At 42.9% G+C, this 13,662-nt stretch overlaps 1 protein-coding gene across 1 annotated transcript; it reads right to left on the reverse strand.

Moving 5' to 3' along the window:
• Positions 1 to 6,493: 6,493 nt before the first annotated feature.
• Positions 6,494 to 13,600, reverse strand: LOC129810921 (NADH dehydrogenase [ubiquinone] 1 alpha subcomplex subunit 7-like). Its single transcript, XM_055861918.1, has 4 exons — positions 13,462 to 13,600; positions 13,160 to 13,209; positions 12,854 to 12,988; positions 6,494 to 6,713 (listed from the first exon to the last, which is right to left on the reverse strand). Exons 1-4 carry the CDS (start codon positions 13,510 to 13,512, stop codon positions 6,623 to 6,625), a joined length of 327 nt encoding a protein of 108 aa, XP_055717893.1. The 5' UTR covers positions 13,513 to 13,600; the 3' UTR covers positions 6,494 to 6,622.
• Positions 13,601 to 13,662: the final 62 nt, after the last annotated feature.

Raw genomic sequence — 13,662 nt, forward strand, 5'->3', positions numbered from 1 at the left:
CAGATCACTCAATCAGTTGGAATACGGCGTTACGAGCGTTTATTTCAGAGAGCGCCCCATAAACCACGCCCCAGTGAGCATAGTTGGGCATGTTGCACTGGGTGGGACACGTTTTATTATGAAGAAAAGGCCTCTCAATTTACCTTGGGTCCACCGTGGTTCTTTGTAGACTAGTTATGCTACTATATTTCAGGCTTGTGTATTGCAATTAATTTCGTCTTTGACCTAATAAGTAAAAAAATACAAATTATAATTGTCAGCAGGTTAACAACGAGTCCCATGCAGTTCGCAATAGAACATACCAGAAGGGTGAATAATTTACTAGGTTACCTAAAATATTGGGATCATGGTTACAACCCGTGTTTGGAATACATTGAGTTCGTTGACAAAACAGACCCGTCGTTCCTGTTTTGAGCACCACCTGTTAAGCAACAAAAATACATATGTATATACAGTACCAGTCAAAAGTTTGGACACACCTACTCATTCAAGGGTTTTTCTTTATTTTTACTATTTTCTACATTGTATAATAATAGTGAAGACATCAAAACTATGAAATAACACATATGGAATCATGTAGTAACCAAAAAAGTGTGAAACAAATAAAAACATATTTTAGATTCTTCAAAGTAGCCACCCTTTGCCTTGATGACAGCTTTGCACACTCTTGGCATTCTCTCAACCAGCTTCACCTGGAATGCTTTTCCAACAGTCTTGAAGGAGTTCCCACATATGTTTCTGCATCACATCGTGCTCTTTACCTGATTTGTTAGGATTTTAGGTAACATTTAATTTAAAGGGGTCCTTATTACAGTGTAATTAAACTAACAAGTAGCTGGATGTAATAACTCAGTTACACTGTAATAACAGGTAACTGGTGGTAATTGCAATCTTATTAGAGGTGTAACAAATGGGCAAGTTTCCACTAAATTGATCAATTTAGTGTTTAGTTTCTTCTCAGCTGCATCTGATTTAGTAATAACTGTCACAACATTGTGATTTCTTGTGGGCAGATGCACTGGGTGTCCAAGATTACAAAGGTTGGAGGTTCAATAGGCTCTAATTACCTACCCGTGAATGCACTCTTCAAAATCTCCACTCAATGTTGTCTTTAGCAGTTGCCCCCGAAAGTGAATCATCTGGGTGAATTTGGTTGAGTTTACAAAAACAGATCAGATATAGGTCAACCTCCCTGACTGGGGTTTACCATATGGGTGTCATCCCAGATTATAATAAAAAAAATACTTATGTTACCCATTGACAACCTGAACCTCATTGCCATCCAAGTGAGAGGATAATCCCACAAGTACACCACAGAGTACATGTAATATCTACATAAATACAATGTAATTACTAGATGTTACACAGGATTTAGCTACCTAAAATGAAGTGTATCTAGAGGGGTACTTACTTGTAATTAATGTGTACTTACAACCTTGCCCTCATTTTAAGGCTTATGGAAGTGCCATCCAAGTGGGAGGATAAACACACCACAGAGTACATGTAATATCTACGTAAGTACAATGTAATTACTAGGTATTACACAGGATTTACCTATTTAAAATGAAGTGTAACTTGAGGTGTACTTACTTGTGTATCTACAAAGTACATGACCTATTCTGACAATCTAATCGTCAGCTTCCGAAAGCGCCATCCACGTGAGAAAATAAAGACAGTGATACTCCACACAGTACATATCTGTAATGTCTGCATAAATACAAGGTTGTTGCTAGTTGTTACACAGGATTTAGCTACAGTATTTAAAGTGAAGTGTAACTTTAATTATTACCTATGAGCAATATCTATATAAATACTTATTACTCATTACCAAGTGAAAATACCTAGAAACAAAATATGAGGTTCTACTTTAATCAATTTTATTGCAGCCTTACATTTTACAAAATAATAAGGATTTTTAATGTTGGGTTAATAATTTGATGAATTGCATTAAACATAGATGGGCCTACTCACTAACAAACATAACTTCTTGTGGTGACTCAAATCTGTAGCCAAGAGTATGGTGAGTTGCCTAAAATAGCTAGCTAATTTTGAAAAATAGGATAGTCTTTTTCTTCCCTTTTTAACAATGGAAAATGACAACTCTGTCTCCATCAGTTTCTTTCTTGTATGCATTTTCCCATCCTGGAGTCTGAGACCTTGTGGGAGTCTGGAGGAGAATAATGTATTACAATTTAGCATAAACACTCTACATTAGTTATCATAATTTCTATAGTTTAGACATATAGCTAGTTAGGCCTACTGTAGCTAACTACCTAGCTAGTTATTGTCTTATCCAGCTAGAATTGACAGTGCTTGTTGACACAAGAACACTATATATGGACACCCCTTCAAATTAGTGGATTGGGCTATTTCAGCCACACCCTTTGTGTATAAAATCGAGCACACCGCCATTCAATCTCCATAGACAAACATTGTCAGTAAAATGACCGTACTGAAGAGCTCAGTGACTTTCAACGTGGCACCGTCAAAGGAAGCCACCTTTCCAACAAATCAGTTGGTCAAATGTCTGCCCTGCTAGAGAACGCTACCTGCCCAAATGCACAGTGCCAACTGTAAAGTTTGGCGAGGAGGAATAATGGTCTGGGGTTGTTATTCATGGTTTGAACTTGGCCCCTTAGTTCCACTGAAGGGAAATCTTAACGTTACAGCATACGATGATATTTAGATGATTCTGTGCTTCCAACTTTGTGGCAACAGTTTGGTGAAGCCCGTTCCTGTTTCAGCATGACAATACCCCCGTGCGCAAAGCGAGGTCTATACAGAAATGGTTAGTAGAGATCGGTGTGGAAGAACTTGACTGGCGTGCACAAAGCCCCATCGAACACCTTTGGGATGAATTGGAATGCCGACTGCGAGCCAGGTCTGATTATCCAACATCAGTGCCCGACCTCACTAATACTCTTGTGGCTGAATGGAAGCAAGTCCCTGCAGTAATGTTCAAACATCTAGTGGAAAGCCTTCCCAGAAGAGTGGAGGCTGTTATTACAGCAAAGGGAGGACCAACTCCATATTCATGCTCATGCTTTAGGAATGAGATGTTCGACGAGCAGGTGTCCACATCCTTTTGGTCATGTAGTGTAGCTAGCGTTAACCTCCTTGGGGTATGGAGAACCTGAAAACAAGGTTCAGCGAGTAGACATAGCATATTTCAAATCAAATTTTATTTGTCACATTTCACCTTACAGTGAAATACTTATTTACAAGTCCTTAACCAACAATGCTTTCAGGAGTTAAGAAAATAACAAAAAATAAGTGTTATGTAAATAATAGCTAAGTAAAAAATTGAAAATAAAAGTAAGGAATAATTAAACAGCAGCAGTAAAATAATAAGCAAGGCTATATACAGGGGGTACCGGTACAGAGTCAATGTGCAGGGGCACCGGTTAGTTGAGGTAATTTAGTTAATATGTACATGTAGGTAGAGTTAAAGTGACTATGCATGCGCTCGATGGTGCAGCTGTAGAACCTTTTGAGGATCTGAGAACCCATGCCAAATATTTTCAGTCTCCTGAGGGGGAATAGGTTTTGTCGTGCCCTCTTCACAACTGTCTTAGTGTGTTTGGACCAATCCAAAATTAAATCTAGAATCGGCTTCCTATTTCGCAACAAAGCATCCTTCACTCATGCTGCCAAACATACCCTCGTAAAACTGACTATCCTTCCAATCCTTGACTTCGGCGATGTCATTTACAAAATAGCCTCCAACACTCTACTCAGAAAATTGGATGCAGTCTATCACAGTGCCATCCGTTTTGTCACCAAAGCCCCATATACTACCCACCACTGCGATCTGTATGCTCTCGTTGACTGGCCCTCGCTTCATATTCGTCGCCAAACCCACTGGCTCCAGGTCATCTATAAGTCTTTTCTAGGTAAAGCCACTCCTTATCTCAGCTCACTGGTCACCATAGCAGCACCCACCAGTAGGACGCGCTCCAGCAGATATATTTCACTGGTCACCCCCAATGTCAATTCCTCCTTTGGCTGCCTTTCCTTCCAGTTCTCTGCTGCCAATGACTGGAACGAATTGCAAAAATCAGTGAAGCTGGAGATTTATATCTCCCTCACTAACTTTAAGCATCAGCTATCAGATCAGCTTACAGATCATTGCACCTGTACATAGCCCATCCAACTACCTCATCCCCATATTGTTATTTATTTTATTTATATTTATTTGCTCCTTTGCACCCCAGTATCTCTACTTGCACATTCATCTTCTGCACATATATCACTCCAGTGTTTATTTGCTAAATTGTAATTATTTTGCCACTACAGCCTATTTATTGCCTTACCTCCCTAATCTTACTTCATTTGCACACACTGTATATAGACTTTTCTATTGTGTTATTGACTGTACGTTTGTTTATTCCATGTGTAACTCTGTGTTGTTGTTTGTGTCGCACTGCTTTGCTTTATCTTGGCCAGGTCGCAGTTGTAAATGAGAACTTGTTCTCAACTGGCTTAACTGGTTAAATAAAGGTGAAATAAAAAAATGAAATAAAAAATGATAGTTTGTTGGTGATGTGGACACCAAGGAACTTGAAGCTCTCAACCTGTTCCACTACAGCCCCGTCGATGAGAATGGAGGTATGCTCGGTCCTCCTTTCCCTGTAGTCCACAATCATCTATTTTGTCTTGATCACGTTGAGGGAGAGGTTGTTCTGGCACCACACGACCATGTCTCTGACCTCTTCCCTATAGGCTAGCTCATCATTTGCCAGCTTTAGGTAGCTAGCTAGCTAGTTAAGGTTAGACAGCTAGCGTGCTAACTATTCTCCAAAAACTCATATTGCATGGAAAGCTTATGTAGATGGTAACTAGCTAGGTAGCTAGCCTAGTTGGTAGGCCTAACAAAAACACCAGCTAACATTTGCTAGCTAGCTAGCTAACCAACACTAGGCTAGCTAACTACCTATGCTAAATCTTCCAGCAGAATTCATGATTCCAAAAAAGAAAAACAATTGTATTTAAGTCGTACTTTCTCTATCCTATGCTGACGTATTTGACCTACAACACTTTTTCTTTCAAGGCAATATTTTATGGATTTTGCACGTCATCGTTACTTCGAGCGTATTGTGTAGATGTGGAGATCTTGACATGATGCCTTAATTCCTTGGATAAATAAATAATTGCACCAAAGCATCCCATCCAAAAGTGAGAATGTTCCTCAACAGTGAAACCCTTGCAAGGTTACATGATGGAAGAGTTTGTCTTATGACCATTTTAAGTGCATTTATCAACCATTATTCAACCAAGCTTAATAGGCTTACAATTTCACAAGCACAAATGACTCACAATTTTGACCATAACTGCTTATTAATGTGTATAAACATGTTTCATTGATGGTTAAAGTAATTGACCCATTGTCAAATGCATTGTTAAATGATTGAACAATTTAAAGTATTTTTTTATGTGAACTGTTTGTGCCATTGGGCCTGGGCATCAGACTCCAGCTATTTATTGCAGATGTGTCAATGAGGTGGTCGGTTTTCAATTGGCTAACACCTATTACGTGGTTTGTGCAGGCTGAAATATCGTGTGTTGTGATGCTGACACTAACTTGTAACAAGCATGGTAACACGTGTTCGTTATTACACCCTTGGTTCAGCGGGGTTGGGTTAAATGCGGAAGACACATTTCAGTTGAATACATTGTTGGACAACTGACATTTAAATAAATGGGGTTTCTGTGAAAAGTTGGGCATGTCTGACATGAAAAATGCATTTAAGGGAAAAGGATCCACAGACACAGAGGCTGATTATCTACAATGCTGGCTGCCATGGTTAACACAAACACAGGACATTGGATGCTAACTGAATTGACTCAGAAAGTAACACATAGGCCTATAGTATCACAGCGAGGTCAAACGTGTGTGTGTGTGTTAGATTATCCCGTGTCCACAGCAACACTTGATTATTCTCTACCCCCAGTGCATGTAGAGTTCTATGATTATAGGCTTTCGCATGAGGAAACGAAAAATAAAAATTAAGCATTGTATTCTACATCTGCATTGTTTGGTGTTTGGGGTTTTGAGCTGGGTTTCTATAGAAGCACTTTGTGATGGCCATCCCAAGTGGCGCAGTGGTCTAAGGCACTGCATCTCAGTGCTAGCTGTGCCACTAGAGATTCTGGGTTCGAATCCAGGCTCTGTCACAGCTGGCCGCGACCAGGAGACCCATGGGGTGGCGCACAATTGGCCCAGCGTCGTCCGGGTTAGGGGAGGGTTTGGCCGGCAGGGATGGCCTTGTCCTCTCTCGCGCTAGCGACTACTGTAGCGGGCGGTCACCAGGTGCACAGTGTTTCCTCCGACACATTGGTGCAGCTGGCTTCCAGGTTAAGTGGGCATTGTGTCAAGAAGCAGTGCGGCTTGGTTGATGGAACTACTTTGGGGATATTAATCAGGTACCCAAAACTATGATTGACTGGCAAACAAAATATGCTAATTACATGAATAATGGGTAACCACAAAACATTTCTTCAAACATTAGATAATTTATTAACACTTAGATATTTTACAGGTTTTGAACAATAGGGAGAGCAACATTGTGCTCTGCTGTCAGGCCTAAAGTAAGTCAGGAGAAAAATGATTTGTTGATGTTGTTCAGAGGTATGGCTGGTCTGTAGACAGCGTTAGCTCCCTGGGAACATCACCAGGTGTGACAGGACGCTTTGCTGGCACCTCCAGAGCTTGGCTGTAAGAAAAAGCATAAGTTGGTATATTATTTAGAAGATGGTAAAATCAATATGTTGCAGCCCTCACAAAACAAATACACGCCAAACCAGTAAAAAAAATAAAAATTAAGATACAAATACGTTAATTAAAATCAACGCAATTAATTCATTTTAAAAGCTTTTATGAAAATCTATATAAAATCTGAATTAAACAGTTGGACTGATCCTACAGCCTTCTTGGACTCAACCACCCCGAAGCAATTATCAGCAGACAAAAAAAATAAAATAGTAATAAAACACCAGGAGAGAGAAAGAGAGAGAGCTGAGCCACATACTTCTAAAATAACATTACAGGACTGCGATTGAGTTCGGGACCAGTTCTTGCGGTAGAGGGTGGAAGTCGGGCAGAAAGGTAGAGGGCGTGGGCGGGATGAAAAAAATCAGTCCCACGCAGACCTCTACTGGGCATACACTACACAAAAAATCTAAAATCTTCTAAAATCTAAAGCGATAATCCACTCAAAACCAGAAATTCTTATGATTTCCATAGTTATATAATGCAAATATGCGAGAACAATATGTTGTGTTTGTGTGCATTTCGTTGTTATAATAATGTAGGAAGCAACATGTGAAAATTATGTAAATATTTGAGCTCAAGTCGACGACAAAACCCACAATGTAAAGCTCTCTATAGACAGACATAGCTAGCTAGAACACCTAGCTCCCTACAGACACTTGGAGCTTCAACCTTGCCAAATATATTTCACGGACAATAATAATGTTCCTTGAGTTTTGTTGGAGTTGAGAGTGACGAAAAGTAGCTAACTGCTCTCTCGTGTCTCTTCATTGAGCAGAGCAGCCCAAGCGGAGCCGGTGCTATGGCTACGCAGAGCACATGGAGACAGGAGTAGCTAATGCATATAACGTTACTAATGTTATTTCTGATTTCAGGTTTCTGGTAGGACCAGGCCTTACACTTGGCAAAAGCAATCGGCATGGGTAGGGCAAAAAAATTAATGCCTGTGCAGGGCTCTACACAAACTAAAACAAAAGTCAAGATCAGCATGTGAAGTAGATAGTGCAGTTTGAGGGATTTTACACCTAGCTATCGATTCCTACTTCCGGCGCCGAGCGAGATGGCAGCCTCGCTTCGCGTTCCTTGGAAAATATGCAGTATTTTGTTTTTTTATGTGTTATTTCTTACATTGGTACCCCAGGTGATCTTAGATTTCATTACATACAGTCGGGAGGAACTACTGAATATACGATTAACGTCAACTAACCACCGTTCCTACCAGGAATATGACTTTCCCGAAACGGATCCAGTGTTTTGCCTTCCACCCAATACAATGGACCTGATCCCAGCCAGGGAGCCTACGCGACGCCGTAAAAGGGGCAAACGTAGCGGTCTCCTGGTCAGGCTTCGGAGACGGGCACATCGCGCTCCACTCCCTAGCATACTACTCGCCAATGTCCAGTCTCTTGACAATAAGGTCGATGAAATCCGAGCACGGGTAACATTCCAGAGAGACATCAGGGATTGCAACGTGCTCTGCTTCACGGAAACATGGCTAACTCAAAAGACGCTAACGAAGTCGGTGCAGCCAGCTGGTTTCTTCACGCATCGCGCAGACAGAAACAAACATCTTTCTGGTAAGAAGAGGGGCGGGGGGGTATGCCTCATGATTAACGAGACGTGGTGTGATCATCATAACAACACTCAGGAACTCAAGTCATTCTGTTCACCTGATCTAGAACTCCTCACAATCAAATGTCGACCGCATTATCTACCAAGGGAATTCTCTTCGGTCATAATCACAGCCGTATATATTCCCCCCCAAGCAGACACATCGATGGCCCTGAACGAACTCTATCTGACTCTCTGTAAACTGGAAACCACACACCCTGAGGCTGCATTCATCGTAGCTGGGGATTTTAACAAGGCTAATCTAAAAACAAAACTCCCTAAATTCTATCAGCACATCGATTGTCCTACCAGGGCTGGCAAAACTCTGGATCACTGTTATACTAACTTCCGCGACGCATATAAGGCCCTCCCCCGCCCCCCTTTCGGAAAAGCTGACCACGACTCCATTTTGTTGATTCCAGCCTACAAACAGAAATTAAAACAAGCTCCCGCACTCAGGTCTGTTCAACGCTGGTCCGACCAATCTGATTCCACGCTTCAAGACTGCTTCGATCACGCGGATTGGAATATGTTCCGCATTGCGTCCAACAACAACATTGAAGAATATGCTGATTCGGTGAGCGAGTTCATTAGGAAGTGCATTGACGATGTCGTACCCACAGCAACGATTAAAACATTCCCAAACCAGAAACCGTGGATTGACGGCAGCATTCGCGTGAAACTGAAAGCGCGAACCACTGCTTTTAACCAGGGCAAGGTGACCGGAAACATGACCGAATACACAGTGTAGCTATTCTCTCCGCAAGGCTATCAAACAGGCAAAGTCCCAGTACAGAGACAAAATAGAATCGCAATTCAACAGCTCAGACACAAGAGGTATGTGGCAGGGTCTACAGTCTATCACGGATTACAAAAAGAAAACCAGCCCCGTCGCGGACCAGGATGTCTTGCTCCCAGACAGGCTAAATATCTTTTTTGCCCGCTTTGAGGACAATACAGTGCCACTGACACGGCCCGCTACCAAAACCTGCGGGCTCTCCTTCACTGCAGCCGAGGTGAGTAAAACATTTAAACGTGTTAACCCTCGCAAGGCTGCAGGCCCAGACGGCATTCCCAGCCGCGTCCTCAGAGCATGCGCAGACCAGCTGGCTGGTGTGTTTACGGACATATTCAATCAATCCTTATCCCAGTCTGCTGTTCCCACATGCTTCAAGAGGGCCACCATTGTTCCTGTTCCCAAGAAAGCTAAGGTAACTGAGCTAAACGACTACCGCCCCGTAGCACTCACTTCCGTCATCATGAAGTGCTTTGAGAGACTAGTCAAGGACCATATCACCTCCACCCTACCGGTCACCCTAGACCCACTCCAATTTGCTTACCGACCCAATAGGTCCACAGACGACGCAATCGCAACCACACTGCACTAACCCATCTGGACAAGAGGAATACCTATGTGAGAATGCTGTTCATCGACTACAGCTCAGCATTTAATACCATAGTACCCTCCAAACTCGTCATCAAGCTCGAGACCCTGGGTCTCGACCCCGCCCTGTGCAACTGGGTCCTGGACTTCCTGACGGGCCGCCCCCAGGTGGTGAGGGTAGGTAACAACATCTCCACCCCGCTGATCCTCAACACTGGGGCCCCACAAGTGTGGTTCTGAGCCCTCTCCTGTACTCCCTGTTCACCCACGACTGCGTGGCCATGCACGCCTCCAACTCAATCATCAAGTTTGCGGACGACACTACAGTGGTAGGCTTGATTACCAACAACGACGAGACGGCCTACAGGGAGGAGGTGAGGGCCCTCGGAGTGTGGTGTCAGGAAAATAACCTCACACTCAACGTCAACAAAACAAAGGAGATGATTGTGGACTTCAGGAAACAGCAGAGGGAGCACCCCCCTATCCACATCGACGGGTCAGTAGTGGAGAAGGTGGAAAGTTTTAAGTTCCTCGGTGTACACATCACGGACAAACTGAATTGGTCCACCCACACAGACAGCGTTGTGAAGAAGGCGCAGCAGGAGGCTGAAGAAATTCGGCTTGTCACCAAAAGCACTCACAAACTTCTACAGATGCACAATCGAGAGCATCCTGTCGGGCTGTATCACCGCCTGGTACGGCAACTGCTCCGCCCACAATCGTAAGGCTCTCCAGAGGGTAGTGAGGTCTGCAGAACGCATCACCCGGGGCAAACTACCTGCCCTCCAGGACACCTACACCACCCCATGTCACAGGAAGGCCATAAAGATCATCAAGGACAACAACCACCCAAGCCACTGCCTGTTCACCCCGCTATCATCCAGAAGGCGAGGTCAGTACAGGTGCATCAATGCAGGGACCGAGAGACTGAAAAACAGCTTCTATCTCAAGGCCATCAGACTGTTAAACAGCCACCACTAACATTTAGCGGCCGCTGCCAACATACTGACTCAACTCCAGCCACTTTAAAAATGGGAATTGATGGAAATTATGTAAAAACGTACCACCAGCCACTTTAAACAATGCCACCTAATATAATGTTTACATACCCTACATTACACATCTCTTATGTATATGTATATACTGTACTCTATATCATCTACTGCATCTTGCCATCTTATGTAATACATGGACCACTAGCCACTTTATACTATGCCACTTTATGTTTACATACCCTACAGTACTCATCTCATAGGTATATACCGTACTCTATACCATGTACTGCATCTTGCCTATGCCGTTCTGTACCATCACTCATTCATATATCTTTATGTACATATTCTTTATCCCTTTACACTTGCGTGTATAAGGTAGTAGTTGTGGAATTGTTAGGTTAGATTACTTGTTGTTATTACTGCATTGTCGGAACTAGAAGCACAAGCATTTCGCTACACTCGCATTAACATCTGCTAACCATGTGTATGTGACTAATAAAATTTGATTTGATTTGATTAAGAAGTTGGCAGAGATCGCATTTCTAGCTCAAACCTTTGAGTCAGTGTGGTTGCCTGGCAATGGGCCTGCGAGTCTGCTAGCAAGGAGACGAGAGGCGTTTGAAGGATCTGACTGTACTTTTAGAATATTTGGACAAAAATATGTACTTTGTCACTAATATATTGTAATGACCCTGGGTTTATAAGCGCGGAAATCGACTTTGTCGCACGAGCATGCTTTTGCGTCACAGTCGATAGCGCGCCGGACCTCGGGCTAGGAGGTCGAGGGTTCGAGATCTGCTCCCTGCTGTTTCATTACAATATAGACGGATGTATGCCCATACCATCTATTGGCTGATTTGGAGTGCAAGTCATTGGTTTAAAAGCGTTGTGAAATGTGATAGGGTATAAAACGCGTTCCTACACGATTACCTGATTTCAGACGGACCACTTAAAAAAATGTCACCATGACCTAACCTCTATTTTACCCACAGATGGAACATAGAAATCATCAATTTGGTGAAAGCCTATTTCTGGGGGTAGATTATGACTTTAACAACTTGGACGTGCTCACATTTCCAGATTTCCTTGTCCCAAATCTTTCATTCCGTCCATCCTCAACCCCAGGACACCGGTGCTCACATTACAAGACGATTCCCTAGTTGGTCCCGCCCTGCGTTTCTCTGTTGTCGTAGGGGGGGAAATGCTGACAAACAGCTAGCTGCTTAACTAGTGTGCACAGTATTTATGAACAGAAACATTAAAAAAGAAACGGAGGTGCAGAATATGGACCCGCAAATGGTTGGGCAGATGTGGACAATATGAACGTTCTATTCTACAGTGGGAATTGGAGGTAATATAAAACTTTCAATATTGAGAAGGCAGCTGCATCCTCTCCACAGCTCCACCAATGTGTCTACGGTCACCTCGATCCACACAGTGCTTGTTGTTGTTGCTTTCCTCAATATTGTTTTGGTCTCACATGCTGAGTGCTCAATGACTATTGGCAGTAGTCCTTGCCCAAGCACTGCTCATACTACAAGATGCACAACCAAAATTATCAAGACATCGGACTGGGGTCTGGAGAACGGAACAGCCATCATCAGTGCGTCCTTGACACGCTTAAACTACATAAGTCCCGATGTACTGATCCTAGCCCAAGTTCATAGGATTTCACCTCAAATGTTGAGAAAAGTTTTTTCTTTTGTTGACAACTATAATGGCCAACTCAAGGAGTTGGTCTGATGGGTTTACTCTCATCTGCCTCCCCACTTGCTTGTGGGAACAATAGAGGAAAGGCCCCTTGTCCCATCATAACTGGACCACCTATTGAGATGTGCCTTTTGTTAAGTAAATCAAATGAAAAAGAGACTGGATTGTGTCTAAGAACATGAACTGGCAGAGGTTTCAAAGTACCATGGCAATAGGAGGGACAGGAGGCAGACCAAGGGCAGCCACCTGAGGACAAACAATAAAGCAGTCATATACACTCTCAACCTCCACCCGACTAGCCAGAGGAGGATGGAATCCCAAAACTTAACGCACTGCCATAGCCTTTAAGCCAGAGACTCTGTCAGACTTTAATGTCCCACTCACCCAGCAGCGAGGGCCTTTTGACTGGACATCACGACGGTGGCTGGTGCAGACTCTCTACGCCCATCTCTGCCATTATAGTAATTGAAGGCAAACTTGTGACTGGGACCAACTGGAAGTTTGGGGGGTGGTTGGGTCCTGCACAAAAGATTGAAACTAAGATTGTGTGGCATTTACAAAGTGTAGGCCTATTCCTTCTATATATAGAGTACAAACACCATCCGTACTTGTCATGCAAAACCTGCAGAAAACTTCCTAAATGGATTCTTAGTTAGCAAACATTCAAGACATGAATGACTTGCCACTTACCTCTTCGCAATCTCACCGTAGCGCAACTGGAGTTTTGCTTGCAGATCATGCTGTGTACATTTGATCAGGTGAATTAAAAGTAACAACTTGCTTTTCAAAGAGTATTATATTGTTAACATGCAATGTTCGTTAACCAACTACGGTAGCTAACAAGCTAGATAACGTCGTTAGTAAGCTCGACAGGCTTTAATAAACTATTCAAACGTGTAACGTTAGGGACCTACAAATAAGTTAGCTAACGTTACATGAATAACAAATTGCACCAAATACACCATGTGAAGAGATATAACGTTATGGCTTACCCCGGATAAAAGATTTCTGAGCCTTTGGATAATTTTTGTAGCAGTCGCCATTGTTGTCAAGGGCAGAATACTTCTTATTTTTCTTGTCACGACAGGCAGTCCATGTTAGATTACTGACACCTACCGTCCTGGAGTGATACATCAAGTACCGGTTTGTGAAATCGGGACTCTTTTCATGCCACTTAGATACAGATATTACCG

Source organism: Salvelinus fontinalis, chromosome 14 (genome assembly GCF_029448725.1).
Source record: "Salvelinus fontinalis isolate EN_2023a chromosome 14, ASM2944872v1, whole genome shotgun sequence".
In the NCBI taxonomy this organism is placed as follows: Eukaryota; Metazoa; Chordata; class Actinopteri; order Salmoniformes; family Salmonidae; genus Salvelinus; species Salvelinus fontinalis.

Bases quoted from the DNA above. Each gene is read 5' to 3' on its own strand.
- LOC129810921 (XM_055861918.1), bottom strand. From the start codon at position 13,512: ATGGCGACTGCTACAAAAATTATCCAAAGGCTCAGAAATCTTTTATCC. The intron at 12,989-13,159 runs GTAAGTGGCAAG...TCTTTTGTGCAG, and splicing joins TACGGTGAGATTGCGAAGAG to GACCCAACCACCCCCCAAAC. The intron at 6,714-12,853 runs GTGAGTGGGACA...TTTTTCTTACAG, and splicing joins CAAAAGGCCCTCGCTGCTGG to CCAAGCTCTGGAGGTGCCAG.